The following is a 17,038-nucleotide window of genomic DNA, read 5'->3' as shown; positions in this document are numbered from 1 at the left end:
TGTATGCATGTGTGCAAGATTTCAAGCCTCACCAAGAGAAAGTCATTTGAAGGCTACAAAGAGAATATTAAGGTACTTGAAGCATACACAAAATATTAGTTTGTGGTATCCCAAAGGAGCAAAGTTTGAGCTAGTTGGTTACTTTGACTCGGACTATGTGGGATGCAAGGTTGAAAGGAAGAGCACCTCAGGCATATGTCAATTGTTGGGAAGATCACTTGTCTTATGGTCATCAAAGAAGTAAAATAGTGTTGCATTATCAATTGCCGAAGCCAAATACATATCCGCCGGTAGTTGTTGTGCACAAATACTTTGGATGAAAGCCACTTTGAGTGACTTTGGAATCAAGTTCAAGAAAGTGCTATTGCTATGTGACAATGAGAGTGCAATCAAGTTAACCAACAATCTAGTTCAATATGCAAGAACAAAGCATATTGATGTCCGCCACCATTTCATAAGAGACCACCAACAAAAAGGGGACATTTGCATTGAGAGTGTAGGCACCGAAGATCAACTTGCCGATGTATTCACCAAGCCATTGGATGAGAAAAGGATTTGCAAGCTAAGGAATAAGTTGAACATATTGGATTTCTCAAATATGTGTTGATGCACCTCCCCACTTATATAACATGCCTCTCCTTCGAGCAATCCAAGGTAAAAGTTGATTGGCATGACATACATCTTTGCTAAGGATATGTTTAGTGCATCTAGTCATTTTTCACATATAATAGGCTCATTCATGAAAAACAAATGATTTTGAAGTTTGTATGGTACCACTATTGCTTCTATGCTTGACTTGATCTAGTGGTAGCATATGACATGTTTGTAGGCTTATAAACCTAGTGTTTGATCTAGAAAATGAGCTCTAAGTGTTTAACTCAACATGGTACAAGATAACCCTTATTTGGAGGTGTGAAGAAGCTTGTCCTTGGATCAAACCGAGTTAAATATCTTTGGCAAGTATTCTAGATTGGACCATATTTGAAAAAATGATCATCACCCCATTGATTGACATTGATAATCTCAACCTATCTATATTTTGAACCTTTGTGGTCATTGATGACAAAGGGGGAGAGATAGTGTACACAGATATAGTGAAAAGACAACAAGGGGAGAGAAACAAAGATGTAAGTGGTAGGGGAAGAATTTGACATAGGGGGAGAGATTTGGATCAATTAAAATTTTAAGCAAACAAGTAGGGGGAGCAAGCTCATAAACTTGTTGGATGCATTTGAATGTGCATTTCATATGTTTGCTCGCATGGCACAAGCTTTAAATTTCAATATCCATGCTTGTGTGGTGTACGCTAGTTGTAGGTTTGAATGATAAAATGAAAAACTAGCATGCATAGGTTAAGTAACTAGACTCATGCTCACATTATGAAAACTAGACCCTCACTTCTAATGTTGATCTCATAGGGTATTCTAGTTTTTGTGTATGACTAGTTACTAATGGTGCTAAGGATGGTATATTGGTGCGCTCCGATTGGTATCACGCTTCAAAGGTCCATCTTTTATACCTTAGCATCATTTGGTAGACATTGTCTCCTATATTTTCTATCTAAGCATATGTGCAAGCAACAATCCAAACTCTTAGCACATATGTAGGGAGAGCAATTGCTACCATTTGGAGTTCATGAAACTTGTCCATATCCTTTTACAAATGGTAAATATGCTTGGGCAAGCAACATGGATTCAATTAAAATTCAATTCATATCTTTGTGTAAGGGTTGTCATCAATTACTAAAAAGGGGGAGATTGAAAGCTCTAGTTTGGTTTTGGTGAATTGATGAAACCCTAAGTGCTAATCTAGTTTATCAAAGTGATTATGAGATAGGTAGCACTACTCCAAGTGACTAAGCAAATGAAGATCATGACATGATGATAGTGATGACATGGTGATGATTAATTGCTTGGACTTGGAAAAGAAGAAATAAAAACAAAAAGCTCAAGGCAAAGATGAAATTGATAGGAACTTTTTGGTTTAGTGATCAAGACACTTAGAGAGTGTGATCACATTTAGGATCGATAGCCGTACTATTAAGAGGGGTGAACCTCATATCAAAATGCGGTTATTAAAGTGCCACTAGATGCTCTAACTCATTGCATATGCATTTAGGATCTAGTGAAAAGCTAACACCCTTGAAAATATTTATGAAAATATGCTAACACATGTGCACAAGGTGATACACTTGGTGGTTGGCACATTTGAGCAAGGGTGGAGAAGTTGGTCAAATGAAGGAAGTGAAAGTCACTGAGATACAGTGACCGGACGCTGGTCACACAGTGACCGGACGCTGGTCACGCAGTGACCGGACTCTGACCCAGCATCTGGTCAGTGGCGCATAGTGAAGGATGCCCTCGGTCTCTTGACCGGACGCAGGCAACTAGACTCTGGCTGAACAATGTTCAGCACCGGGTCCTGCTGATGTGGCAGCGCATAGAGAAGACCATGAGTGACTAGACGCTAGGTGAGTCCGGTCGCCCCGTTTTTCAGTGGACTAAGGAGCCAACGGTTCTATTTCATGGGGGCTTCTATTTAAGCCCTATTGCCAGCTCTAGCTCACCCTCTTGGCCATTTGCATTGACATAGCAACCTGGTGAGCTTAGCCAAAGCTCTCCTACTCATCTCCATCATTGATTCATCATCTTTGTGAGATTGGGAGATAATCCAAGTGCATTGCTTGAGTGTTTGCATCTAGAGGCACTTGGTGTTTGTGTTTCGCTATGGGATTCGCTTGTTACTCTTGGTGGTTGTCGCCACATAGATGGCTTGGAGCAGCGAGGATCGTTAAGTGGAGGTTGGTGATTGTCTCTGGCTCCGATCGTGGTAATTGTGAGGGGTTCTTGACCTTTCCCTGGCGGAGAGCCAAAAGGTACTCTAGTAAATTGCTCGTGGCTTGTGTGATTGTCATCTTGTGTTGGTTGTGCGGCACCCTATTGAGGGTTTGGCATGTGATGTCAATTAGCGTGTGAACCTCCAAGTGAGTGAATTGCCACAACGAGGACTAGCTTGCCGGCAAGCAAGTGAACCTCGGTAAAAAATCATTGTGTCATCATTTGATTCTAAGGTGATTGGTATTCATTCTTGTCATTGATTGGTTCATTCCTTGACTTGGCGGTATAACCATCTTGCTCACTTTCTCTCTTTACATTACCGTAAACTAGTTGTCAAGCTCATGATGATTAAATGCTTGGACTTGGAAAAGAAGAAATAAAAACAAAAAGCTTAAGATAAAGGTGAAATTGATAGGAGCTTTTTGGTTTAGTGATCAAGACACTTAGAGAGTGTGATCACATTTAGGATCGATAGCCATACTATTAAGAGGGGTAAAACTGGTATCGAAATGAGGTTATCAAAGTGCCACTAGATGCTCTAACTCATTGCATATGCATTTAGGATCTAGTGGAAAGCTAACACCCTTGAAAATATTTATGAAAATATGCTAACACATGTGCACAAGGTGATACACTTGATGGTTGGCACATTTGAGCAAGGGTGGAGAAGTTGGTCAAATGAAGGAAGTGATAATCACTGAGATCAGTGACCGGACACTGGTCACGCAGTGATTGGACTCTGACCCAGCGTCTAGTCAGTGGCGCGCAGTGAAGGATGCCCTTGGTCTCTTGACCGGACGTAGGCGACCGGACTCTGGCTGAACAATGTTCAGCGTCCGGTCCTGCTGATGTGGCGGCGCATAGAGAAGATAGTGAGTGACCGGACGCTAGGTGAGTCCGGTCGGGCATGACCGAACGTGTCTGGTCCCAAATTTCCACCTCTAGAACCTTACTGGAACTGACCGGATGCTGGAGTCCTGCGTCCAGTCGTGATCAAACTGACGTGTCCGGTCGCGAGTGGAACCTTACTAGAAGTGACCAGACACTGGAGTTTTGTGTCCGGTCCTACACTATAGTGCGTCTGGTCATAACTTAAGTGTACTAATGACCGTTGAGATTGAGCAATCAGTATTTGAAGCAGATGCCACGTGGTGTGCATCACGCAACTGGATGCTGGGGTCCTGCGTCCGATCAATCCGACCGGCACGTCCGGTCGCCCTATTTTTCAGTGGACTGAGGAGTCAATAGTTCTATTTCATGGGGGCTTCTATTTAAGCCCCATTGACGGCTCTAGCTCACCCTCTTGGCTATTTGCATTGACATAGCAACCTGGTGAGCTTAGCCAAAGCCCTCCCACTCATCTCCATCATTGATTCATCATCTTTGTGAGATTGAGAGAGAATCCAAGTGCATTGCTTGAGTGTTTGCATCTAGAGGCACTTGGTGTTCATGTTTCGCTGTGGGATTCGCTTGTTACTCTTGGTGGTTGTCACCACCTAGACGGCTTGGAGCAGCGAGGATCATCGAGTAGAGGTTGGTGATTGTCTCTGGCTCCGATCGTGGTGATTGTGAGGGGTTCTTGACCTTTCCCCGGTGGAGAGCCAAAAGGTACTCTAGTAAATTACTCATGGCTTGTGTGATCCTCATCTTGTGTGATCCTCATCTTGTGTTGATTGTGCGGCACCCTATTGAGGGTTTGGCGTGTGATGTCAAATAGCGCGTGAACCTCCAAGTGAGTGAATTGTCACAACGAGGACTAGCTTATCGGCAAGCAAGTGAACCTCGGTAAAAAATCATTGTGTCATCATTTGATTCCGAGGTGATTGGTCTTCATTGGTATTTATTCTAGTGATTGATTGGTTCATTCCTCGACTCGACGGTATAACCATCTTGCTCACTCTCTCTCTTTACATTACCACAAACTAGTTGTCAATCTCTTTAGTGTAGCTAGTCGTGAGAGCTTGTTAGTTTGGTTAGTGTGTCTCTTTAGTTAGCCTTTGAGAGCACACTAACTTAGTGTAGTGACATAGCCATTGTGTGGATAGAGATTATATAAACTAGAATTGTGGTAGGTGGCTTGCATTTTTAGTATGCTAGCGCAACACTTGCTTCGCCTCATATTTGTCTAACCAGTTTGCTAAGTGTTGTTGTAGAAATTTTTAATAGGCTATTCACCCCCCTCTAGCTATTAGGACCTTTCACTGGCCCAGTCAATTCACTCGAGAAGCTACCAAATTGGCCCAATGCAATTTCCAGTGATGTTGGAGCCGATTTAGAAGATTGGAGGACTCCCTTGTTGAGACATTTACATGATCCTAATGCCAAAATTGATAAGAATGTTCGGCGGAGCGCTTTTAAATATGTGTTGCATAATGATGAGCTCTATCGAAGAACCACCGAAGACTTGTTACTTAAGTGCTTGGGATCAGATCAGGCAAGAGTGGCTATGGGAGAAGTCCATGAAGGTATTTGTGGTATGCATCAATCGGCCCCGAAGATGAAGTGGTTATTGCGTAGAGCCGATTTCTATTAGCCTACTATGATGGAAGATTGTTTTTGTTACTAGAAAGGTTGCGAGGAGTGCCAAAGGTTTGGGAATGTCTAGTTGGTGCCTGTTGCTATGCTTCATCCTATCATCAAACCATGGCCTTTTTGTGGTTGGGGGCTAGACTTCATTGGCCAAATACATCCCTCATCTTCGAAGGGACACCGATTTGTGTTAGTTGCTATGGATTACTTTACTAAGTGGACCATGTCAATTCCTTTGAAGAATATGACACACAAGGAGGTAATTGAGTTCATCACTGAGTATTATTCATAGATTTGGCATCCCTCAAACGCTGACTACAGATCAAGGGACATCATTTATGTCTAATGAGGTGAAAGAATTTGCCGAATTATATAAGATCAAGTTGCTCAATTCATCTCCATACTATGCTCAAGTCAATGGCCAAGCTAAGTCTAGTAATAAGACTTTGATCAAGCTCATCAAAAAGAAGATTGAGGAGAATCCAAGGAGGTGGCATGAAGTTTTGTCTAAGGCTCTATGGGCACATCACATTTCAAGGCATGGTGCTACAAAGGTTACTCCTTTTGAGTTAGTATATGGTCAAGAGGCCGTGTTGCCTGTCGAGGTGAATTTGGATGTATACATACTTGCTAAACAAAATGATCTATCAGTTGTTGTGTATCATGATTTGATGATGGATAACATTGATGAGGTAACTGATGTGAGATTAAAAGCTCTCAAGAAAATAGAGAAAGATAAAGCTCAAGTTGACAAAGCATACAACAAGAAAGTCAAAATTAAATCCTTTCAAGTGGGAGAATTAGTATGAAAAACCATACTACCAATTGGATCGAAAAGCAATCAGTTTGGCAAGTGGTCACCTAATTGGGATGGTCCTTACAAAGTGATCAAAGTCATATTCGGTAACTCTTATTTGCTAGAGATATTGCAAGGTGAATATCTCAATAGAGCATTCAACGGGAGGTACTTGAAAAAATATTTTCCAAGTATTTGGCAAGAAGCCTAAGTGCTCTCCAAGCAATGGCCGATACATGTATCGCCCTTAGAACAAAAATGGCCGATGTATACACCGCCCTTAGTCACTGAGTAGCCGATGAGATGGGTATCGTCGCTGTTTGGCTTTAATTTATTTGATTAAGTGTTTTTAGGTTTATGCATCATTCACCTAAAAATAGGGGGGCATATGTTGACAACCAAAATTGTCCATTTTGTGAAGTTGTCAAAATATGAAACAAACTTCACCATTGCGTTCCTCTCATCGAGACGGTAAAAAAAACATATATGAAACGTCTAATTTGGAGTCCGGATGAAGAAGTTATGCCCCCGAAAAGATGCTCCGTTATTGAGAGTTCCAACCCAAGTCGGGACTTCCGACTGTCGGAAGTTTCAACAGGTGTCAGGACTTCCGGGAAGCCTGAAGAAACATGCTCAGGTGTCTGGGGTTATCCCCATGTCGGGAGTTCCGACAAAGGTTGGAAGTTTCAACCCAAATCTGGACTTCTGACCGACCTAATTTAAAACCTAGTTCGGATCTGACCTTTTGGATTCCGATCCGAACTATTCTAAACTCATGGGAAACTTGAAAATTAAGTCTTGGAGATGTTTCCTACTGGGATAAGACCACTCCCTCTATATATTTGAGAGGATCATAGCCGATTGAGTTTCCATCTATCCAATCGTCAAAAACACAACATATCAATTCCTTTTACCCTAATTCTCTTTTCTTAACCCTTCCTGCTATTCATTGAGTTTCCCAGCGAGATTCAGCGGCATCCTAGGCGGCCTTGCTGGTCCTAGAAGATCCTCCACATGCTCCTCCCTGATGGGTCTTCCCGGGAGAAGTTCGGGAGCGTTTTTAGGCAAAAACAGGCTGTACATCGGCCTTATCGGTCTCTAGATCGGTTTGGTCGATTACGTTGTGTTCTTGCTGCATTGCATGTTGATCTACAACCTCTTTAAGTGTCCAAGACCCTGCTGGTGTATTGGCTTGGAGTCATCTTCAACATCAACAGGCTTGTTTGGTTCATGGCCTGAACCAAAGTTGCCTGGGTCAACAGCTGCCTATGCTGCATTTAGATGGAGCCCTAGATAGCTGACTGGGCGAGGTAGGGGTAGCCTGAGCCAAGCGATCTTGAAAATGAGTGCCTGGTGCAGCGCACGATGTCTTGCCTAGGTTAGTGATGTCCTGTCGGTAGTTCTCTGCTATAGCTCTTCGAGGAAATGAGTACTCTTGTTCCTATTTTCCATTAAGCATCGGTAATAGTTGTGGCCGAAATACATTTAATATATTTTATTACATTCATTTCTTTATTATAAATATTAACATTATTTGTATCATATAATATTAATTTATTAAAGATTTTATTTATATTGCTCTAACGATGTTAAAGTTAAAGTTATATACACAAGAAAACATATATCCTCTCTCTATTAAACTTCTTAGGCATAGGTTCATGGGCTTCAACTGGTTCCTGGTAGAGTAGCAGAGTAGGAGCCTCATAAGCCTTACCAAATAAGGCCAATTACAACTCGACGAGAGGGGGAGAGAGAGCAGAATTACAGCGCTTAACACTTAACAAACACAACAAACACAACCTGATACAGCTACCAGCTTTGCCTACAGACCGAAGCGATTGCAAGCCCTACTTGCTAACTCGTGCCACCACCAATGACATGTTCTAAAGAACTCTAGTCCACATGCAGCTGTAAGGTATTGAGTTGGATCTCACATACGACAACTAGAAAGCTATGAGGCATTGAGTCAGAGCCAACGACGGCAGCCATGAATAGCATCGTCTATGAGCGCATCTGGGCTCCAACCGACGCTCACCAGCGCCATTTAGGGGAAGGAAGCCTCAAAGGGGAGGACCGCCAAGAGGAGAACGAGGAGATCCAGAGAAGAGATCAAGGTCCCCGCAACCCAGCATATGATGAGGCGGAGCACTCAAGTGATCTAGAGGATAACAGAGCAAGTCATTGATCAGACCTCCAATTGACTGCTGCAAACATGGGCGGATCCTGTATAGATGCCCGAGTATTCCTTGGAATACCCAACAAATTTACCAAGCCATTATGTATATATCAAGTATACAAATAATATGTTAGTTGCATTTCATTTTTCATCATTTTCTTGTATTCACATATAAAAAGTGTAGCTTATTGGCCTAATCTCAGCATACTACACCAACACTTAAGCTCATATAAATTGCCATTCGCCAATCTATCAACTAGGATCTTTCTCCATCTCTCAACCACACATGGGTGCATGCATGGGCATCGTGTGTATCTACCACCCCTTACCTACACCTAATCATCAAGTGGCATCCAAATCTTAAGTCCCACTTGAACATAAGGCTAACAACCATAATGACATGATATGTGTAGGAACACAGACGCGATGGAGTGGCGTGACATGCAGCCGGTGATATTCAGTTACGGTTGGGAATACCCAACTTTAAAATCCTAGATCTAATAAGTAGCAGCTGGCATGCATGTAAGCTCATGACACACGCTAGAGGAGAGAAAAGAGCTGCTTTTTAGCTTATCTATTGTGATGCAGGTCCCACTCATCGATTTAGCATAAAATGGTCGAACCTCTAGCCATGGTATCCAATTGTATTAGTCTGATTCGATCCTCACACTAGAGTTGTCCTTAGGGTATCGATGATTTTTTTTTTGCGAGGAGGGTAGCGAGTAGAGCTTAAAACCCGCTCTCACATGGGTGGGTGCTGGTAGTTGAAGTTGAAAATATTAGTTTCTCCTAGCCTTTCTCTGCTATTAACCATGAGAAGCTGTTTTACCAAATATATATTTTTTTCAAAACAACTTCAGCTCTACTAATGAAGTTGTTCATGGAGCCAGAAAAAAATACTCCACGATGGCAGAGCTATTTAATTGGCAAAGTAAATTTGTTTAGTTTACATTGGAGGTACTAGGGTCTTATTTGGATGTTTCATGATTCTCCGTGCATATAATAAGCACCCTAATATAACACGCTGAATCCGCCTTTTTTTTTTTTTTTTGAGGGAAGTCTGTGTCCATTTGGCTGACACTTGGGTCGTCGTAGGCCAAACGTACATCGCAGCAGCAGGGCTGGGCCCCATGGCGGACCCAGGCCCATGCAAGCCAAGCCCACGCGGTTGCGACGCGCTCCTGGTCCTACCGGCACCGGCTAGCTGCTGCAGGTGCAGGAGCAGGCAGCGCCGGGGTCCAACTGCCCGCTCCCGGCTTTGGCGTGCACCCTCCCCCTCTTACCAAATAAATATCTCCTCTCCTCAGCTCCGCCCGCCTGTCTAGAGCCCTGTCTGTCTATATAATTTACCGCCGGTCCGCGCCGCGCCCGCCCACCGTCCCCGTCCCCGTCCCCGTCTAAGCACGCGGATCCTCTGCCGCCGCCGCGATGAGCTACTACGGCCAGCAGCAGCCGCCCGTCGGCGTGCCGCCGCCGCAAGGTACGTCTGGCCAGTTCTCGTGCACCCTCCCTGTTTCCGCGATCGATGGCGCCTCGTCCCTCTGACGTAGATCCGTCGTGCCCACTGCAGGTTATCCCGGGAAGGACGCGTACCCGCCGCCGGGCTACCCGCCCGCGGGATACCCTCCGCCGGCGCAGGGCTACCCACCGCAGGGGTACCCGCCGCAGGGCTACCCTCCGCAGCAGGGGTACCCGCAGCAGGGCTACCCGCCGCCGTACGCGCAGCCGCCGCCCCGCCCGCAGCAGAGCAGCGGGCCCTCCTTCATGGAGGGATGGTACGTGCTCTCCTCGCCCCGCCCCCTCCCACCCCCGATTCCACGCGGTTCCAGATCTTGGAGTCGCCGATTCGTTTTCATTTTGGCTCGCCGGAGACGACCGACCTGTGCGGGGGCGCTAGTGGCCTAGTGGGCGTGCCGCTGCCAGGTGCCAGCGCCAATTGGCGAGCGGTTGGGTGGGTCGCGGTCGCGGCGGGTCCAGTCCGGCCGTGTATGCTCCGCCCTAAGCGTGGTCCCCACCACGCCCACGACGTTTGTATATTTGCTCGGCCGTCTGAGCATCCAGAGTGGCAGGCATCCCAACATCTCGTCTCGTTGGATGAAGTTGACATTGCATCTCGTCTGACGCATCTTGTCACCAGTAGTATACTCGTACAGTAGTAGTACATTTCTAGGTTCCGATCTGCTGATTGGACCTGCTGTTTTGCATCCTACTGTAGCAGCTAGAAATTAGCTCTAATTCATTCAAATAAGAGAGCTAATGAAACTATTTTTTAGCTAAGCCCTTATCTGATGTTAGTCCATTAATCAAACAATTAACAAAAGCTAATAATTTATTGCTACCGATGCATGTACAATTAATCAGGATTCCAACATGCACCGGATAATTTTGTTTTTTTTTTCCAAATACTTCTATCATTCCAAATTATAAGATGTTTTGTCTTTTTTAGAATCATAGCTTTTGCTGTACATTTAGATATATAATTATGTATAGATGCATAGTAAGAATAATATATGTAGAAAAACCAAAATATTTTATAATTTTGAATGGAGAGAGTAGGCCATTAGTCCTTTGGTCTTACTTGATTGGTAGCAGTATTGATTATGTGTAAAAGGACTGTATAAGTTTTGACGAATCTATTTTTTATTTACAGCTGCAATTTCAAAACATTTGCTGCAATTTTTTTTATTCTGGGAAAGCTACCGGCACGTCGCTGTTTAGTTAGGGATGGTGATTGCGTCCAGGCTTGTATTCCGTGTTGTCTATTGCTTTCGTGCCTTGCCTTTGTGGCTCGAGGCTAACCGCTCTCGGAAAAGCCAATGGAATCAAGGGATTATGCTTCACTGTCTTCGATTTCTTTTTCTTGTCTGACCTGTTCTGCCAACCGAGACATCTTTGGGTGATACACCGTGGGAGGGACTCATGATCAGTGCTGCGCTGTTACTACACTTGCCAAGGCCGCTGGATTATGCTAATGAATACTGATCGGCTCTATTCTAGATTTCTTTTTGTAGCAACAAATGAAAATAATTACTGTTTAAATGAGCATGAGTACCATTTCCTGACGGAATTATTTCTCTGTTTGCACAGCTTAGCCGCCCTTTGCTGTTGCTGCCTATTGGAAGCCTGCTTCTGAGATCGAAGCTGCGCACAACCTGTTCCGGAGACCGCTTCGCACAGTTGATATAACTGGGATTGGCTTGTTAGTGAAAAACCCAAGATACCATGAGTTCTTATGCAAATCACATCTCTCCATCACCCATCGTTCTGTTTGTCCGTTGAGATGTTTGATGTACCTAGCAGTATTGTTTATTTTAATGGAATTCATGGAATCCTTGGTCTAGCTAACATTGTGAGATGTCAATTTTCTTGTTCTGTGTAGTCATTGCATTTTGCTCCTTGGCGTTGTCTTCTGTGGTATGTGTCTATAATCTTTTCAGGCCTATAAAAGCCTGTTTGGTTGATGCCTAAGCTTGCTACACCTAATCTTAGGCAAACTATGGTTGCTGTAGGAAAGTGTGGTGAAAAAAATTGAAGCCACGCTTGTGACAAAGTTTAGTAAGAAAATAAATTTATAGCATAGGGGTAGGCTGCTAAGAAAGTGTAACGTTGTATAGTTTCGGTAGTGAATCAAACAATTGCCTAAGGAACTGGTAATGTTAGGCAAGCATCTAGGCTAACATTTGGCTATCCCATAAATCTCCGGGATGGAAATTATTTGTCCATCCATTTCACACTTAAGCATTTTATTATTACCCTCTCCTCCACACACACAAATTTTAAACCATTGAGTCTTCATTAGTGATTCAAAATTCAGATGCTATCCTATTGTTCTCTTCGGTCTCTTACCTCCACATAACATGCCGTACTCATCTCTTCTCTTGGGCATCCCATCGGCCTTTCAGCCTGTTTGTTTGGCTGTGGCTTGTCGTAAACGGTCATAAATTTTCAGTCGGAATAGTATTTTTCTCTCACACAAATCAGCCAGCAGTACTTCTTTACGAACCAGCAACGATACGAATCAGCCAACCGAACAAGCTGAAATTGTTGCTAGGCGAACCTTTCTCTGCCAGTCCTTTCTTTACAAGGCCAAACACTAACATCGAGTAATGGACCCCATGACATCCCTGAATACTAAACCTAGTCTTGTTGGAGAAGCCTAATCTCGCTAGAGTTGGAGAGGAGGGTGAAGATTAAGGCCCTATTTAGATCCCACCTAAAATCCAAAATTTTTTAAAATTTTCCGTCACATCAAATCTTGCGGCACATACATGGAGCATTAAATGTAGGTAAAAAGAATAACTAATTGCACAGTTTACCCGTAATTGGCGAGACGAATCTTTTAAGCATAAATAGTCCATAATTGGACAATTTTTACCAAATACAATCAAAAGTGCTACAGTAGCCAAAAAAATCCGCATCTAAACGGGGCCTAACTGGAAGTGAAATTCAAGTGTAGGGACTACTAGTAGGGAGGAAAGAAACACTCAAGCGTCATATAGTAGTTCCTCTTTTTTTACCAACACAACCTAAAATAAAAATAATAAGCACATGTCCATGTCCATCTGGTGAAATTCATGGGAAATAGGGAATGACACTTGCTGATAGTTGTTTAAATATCGATTCTTTGTGATATTATTTATTGATTTTACAACTTTAGGATAAGCATTAAATAACTTGATTATGAGATTCTAGTCAATAAAAACTATATTTCCATAATTTTATATTTAAGATCATGTGACTGCGACCAATGTGAATACCTCCAATCTAGAATATGCGGTCTTGACAACCTTGCTCTTGCTTCTACTGGTGGTTGATGGGGCCTCTAATCCACGACCCAACCGAGCCCCAACGTTCCCATCCAAGCATGAACTCAACTGTTTCATGAGAAGTCGTCGCGGAATTTCCCTGAAATTTCAGGGCACGTTCGGCTGATATTAAAATCGACTGATAAGCTGGTTGAAGCTATTTAGTTGCGAGAGAAAAATACTGTAGATTCTAACTAATAAGTCGACTTATAAGTTCAAGCCAACATGTCGTCGGTATTCCTTGGAGACCTCTCTACAGATCCAAGTTACTCCAGCGTCTTTATTTCTGCAGAAACTAATGCAGTGGACTCTGCCCTTTACTCTGTTCTAGATGAATTTAAAGCACACATGATCAGCGCCTAGTTGCCATAATGATGACTGCCTTTGTTGTCACGCTGGACCTACCGATCACACGGTTTCACAGCATCACTGTGGACGTGGAAATGACAAAGCAAGTGCCTAGCAACTTGCGATGGTAGCGACAGCAACGAAAGCATGGTCATTCAAAAAAGCATGGGCATTAAACATGTTACAGACGACTTGACTTTCAGTCTAGCGAGGCCTAGTTATTTCAAATATACAACAAACACATTTTAAAGATGTGGTGGTTCAAATATACAACAAACGTAGCACCTTCGGGTTAACCCTTTTACACGAAGCGAGGACGAAAGTATAAGAGAGGTGTTACGTGTATGCAGGTCCGTTCCACGTGCGAAGCTGGGCCACATAAGCAGTTTTAGACGGGGGCGCGGCTGAGAAGCTAGCGGTGGTCGGGGTCAGGCGGGGAGAGATTGTTGGCGATCTGCTACAACATATTTCCCAATAAACCAAAAAGGTCGGGGTCGGGCGGGGAGAAGAAGATGTCGAGAGGGAAAATGAAAGAAAAAAAATGTGATGTGCCATGTGGGCCCCTTGTTTTGGGAGAGGTTGTTGGAGATCTGTTGCATCATTTTTTCCAATAAACCAAAACAACATTCAATACAATCATATTGGTGATGAGTTATTGGGGAGCTGCCGGAGATTCTCTTACCACCGCTTCCACTTGCTCTCCAATTTCCGTGTTGTACATCGGTCTCCACCTCCTCAAAGTCTTGCCGATCCCTATCAGCACTTCCCGCTCTCCAGTCCAACAAGCTCCCTGAAAACACAATTTATTTCGACATTTCCACAAGATCCACGAAGTAGCAGAGCTTACTATATTATTAACAACATGCTTTTTATTTGCAATCCATCGAGACACTAGTCTCATAATCCCAAACACCCTGCAGTCATGTAATATCTGATATCAGAGACTAAATTCTGGTTAATTGATACACAGCATTCAAAAAACAAATGCAAAATGGTTTCCTGCTATGCCCAGAACAGACAGGTTAGATCATCGGCCGTGTTCGCTTGACTGATAAGCCATGGCTGAAAATACTATTGGTTGATTTGTTGTGAGAGAAAAATATTATTTGTTGGCTGAAAAAGTACGACTTATAAGCCAAGCGAACAGGGCGGTACCAAGCGTCTGGTGGTTCGCATATGGAGAACAGCAGGGGCATGAACTAGGCCCTAGGAGAATAAACCCAGCCCAGCCGAAAAGCCCAAATATAGGGTCTGTTTGGTTTCTACAGGAGCTCCTAAAATTTCTGTCACATCGAATGTTTGGACATATGCATGGAGTATTAAATATAGACTAATTACGAAACTAATTACACAACTTGCGACTAATTTGCGAGATAGATCTTTTCAGCCTAATTAGTCCATGATCTGACAACGTGGTGCTACAGTAAGCATGTGCTAATGATGAATTAATTAGGCTTAAAAAATTCATCTCGCAAATTAGCCCCCATCTTTGTAATTGGTTTTATAATTAATCTATATTTAATGCTCCTTATTAGTATCTAAACATTCGATGTAACATAAATTTTAGGAGCGACTAAAGAACCAAACACCCCAATAGTTATACGGTAATGCTACGGAACATACGTCCGCAATCTTAAAAAAAATCAGATGCTCTGCTTCGTGCTCGCTCTAGCACAGCAACCGGCCCAACAGGTCCATCTTCGCTCTCTCCTCTATCTACTCCATTTACACTGCAACAGCCGACAGAAATCCCCAACTCCTTACTTCCATCACCACGGCTCACCGCGTCGTCCGTCCGCCCCAAGCTGCCTCATGGCGGCGTCCCCATCCCGCATCGAGTCGTGCCACGTCTGCCGTCGCGCCGTGCTCCATCCCCCGCCATGCCCACTCCGCCTCATCCCTCGCCGCGTCGAGGTGCTGCCGATGTCGCCGTTCCCCACCAAGAGGTCGTGGCCGCTGTCGACGCTGGCGCCGCGTGGCCCTCGACCTCAGCTCGCGACATCATAAGATCCGGAGTGGCCAGACCCGAAGCGGGCTTCTCCGGCTGCACCTCGGGCTCTCTTCCTTCCTCGGATGTTGCAAGCGCCTGTTGCAAGTGTATATTTCAAGTGGTTCATATGCATGTTGCGAAGTGTTTTATGTGGATGTTGCAAAAGTAGATCGGGATGTTGCACATGTTGCAATAGCTTACACATATGTTGCAAGCGTCTGTTCCAAATGTTTCGGACAGATGTTGCACGTGTTTTATCAGGGTGTTGCATATGTTTCACACTTATGTTGCAAGTATTTTATCTGGGTGTTTCATATGTTTCACACTTATGTTGCAAAGTGTTTCATCTGGATATTGCATATGTTTTTAACACGTACGTATGTCGCAAGTGCTTCAACTGTTTTGGGACGTATGTTGTAAATGTTTTCTCAAGATGTTGCAAAAGTAGATCTGGTGTTGCACATGTTGCAGTGGACCCCATCTGTAGCAACCACATGTTGCAGCTGCTCGGCCCGCCTGCATACGTGTGGGTGTGGAGGGGGCACGAGCGGCGGGCGCGGGAAACCGTGCAGGCACAAAATTGAGACGGAGCGGGCATGGGACAAGGAGCGGCGCAAAGACCCCACGTGAAGCAGACGTGCGGCGCGGGCGTTCAGACGCTGTCCTCCGTCCGGACGTCCGGGCGCTAGCGTTTCCCATGGTTCTATGGGTAGGTTGGACCCGGGCTCCATTACTCAGCAAACATGATGGATCACTCAAACATTTCTGTCGATACTTAGCTAAATTATATAGTCATAATTTAATCTCGTTAACCCAAAATTAGTGGTGTAAACTTTTAAGTTCCCTCCAATTAACTAACTTTTATCTTGTCCCACACACGTTGTTATAAAATATCAGTAATCAACAGTCCAAGATTAGAGCAGGATAATTCTTTTAATGATACAAATCAAATTCCAATCCATAAATTGAAACCGAAACACAAAGGCACCTCAATCTCCTCCTGAAGCTCCCTTCCCTATCCACCGTGTACAACTCTGTTGGCTTGTCTTATAATCCGTACTTTTCAGCTTATTTTTTAGCTAAAATAGTGTTTTTCTCTCACAACAAATCAGCTGGAACAATGTTTCGGCTTATTTTTTCAGCGAACGGGCCGTGGGGAAATGGTACATAGGCAAAGTAGCTGGAGACACCAGGAAGCCTGCCTCTTCCACACCAAGGTTCTATTGCCCAAACAATTTATGTTTTTGCTTGCGTGAGTGTGAATATGTCATTTGTGGTTATTGATGAACTCATGATGTCTTCATGTACATGTACTAGAATACGCTACCTATGTATTCTGTAATCTGCTCTTTCTTGATTTGGGCTCTAGTTTTGCACTGCGGCTGGGTGTTGCCTGCTATTGCCGCCTCGCGCTTGCCGGGTAGGTCACAAATCGTACCCTGCAGTCGGCCCAACCCATGCAAAAAAAAAAGTTTGATCCGTCCTTTCATTAAGCTTCGGTGTCATCGTGGTTTTGGCCCATCTAAGACATGTTATTGGGCTTATTTACACTTATCC

The 17,038-nt window shown here is 43.9% G+C and overlaps 1 protein-coding gene across 1 annotated transcript; it reads left to right on the top strand.

The window, feature by feature from the left end:
- Nucleotides 1–9,616: 9,616 nt before the first annotated feature.
- On the top strand, nt 9,617–11,732 carry LOC136494270 (cysteine-rich and transmembrane domain-containing protein WIH2-like). Its single transcript, XM_066490443.1, has 3 exons — nt 9,617–9,818; nt 9,909–10,113; nt 11,426–11,732. Exons 1-3 carry the CDS (start codon nt 9,767–9,769, stop codon nt 11,469–11,471), a joined length of 303 nt encoding a protein of 100 aa, XP_066346540.1. The 5' UTR covers nt 9,617–9,766; the 3' UTR covers nt 11,472–11,732.
- Nucleotides 11,733–17,038: the final 5,306 nt, after the last annotated feature.

The sequence above is a fragment of the Miscanthus floridulus genome, chromosome 1, assembly GCF_019320115.1.
Source record: "Miscanthus floridulus cultivar M001 chromosome 1, ASM1932011v1, whole genome shotgun sequence".
Lineage (NCBI taxonomy): Eukaryota > Viridiplantae > Streptophyta > Magnoliopsida > Poales > Poaceae > Miscanthus > Miscanthus floridulus.
Note: the sequence above shows the minus strand (reverse complement) of the source record. Positions and strands in the feature narration are given on the sequence as shown.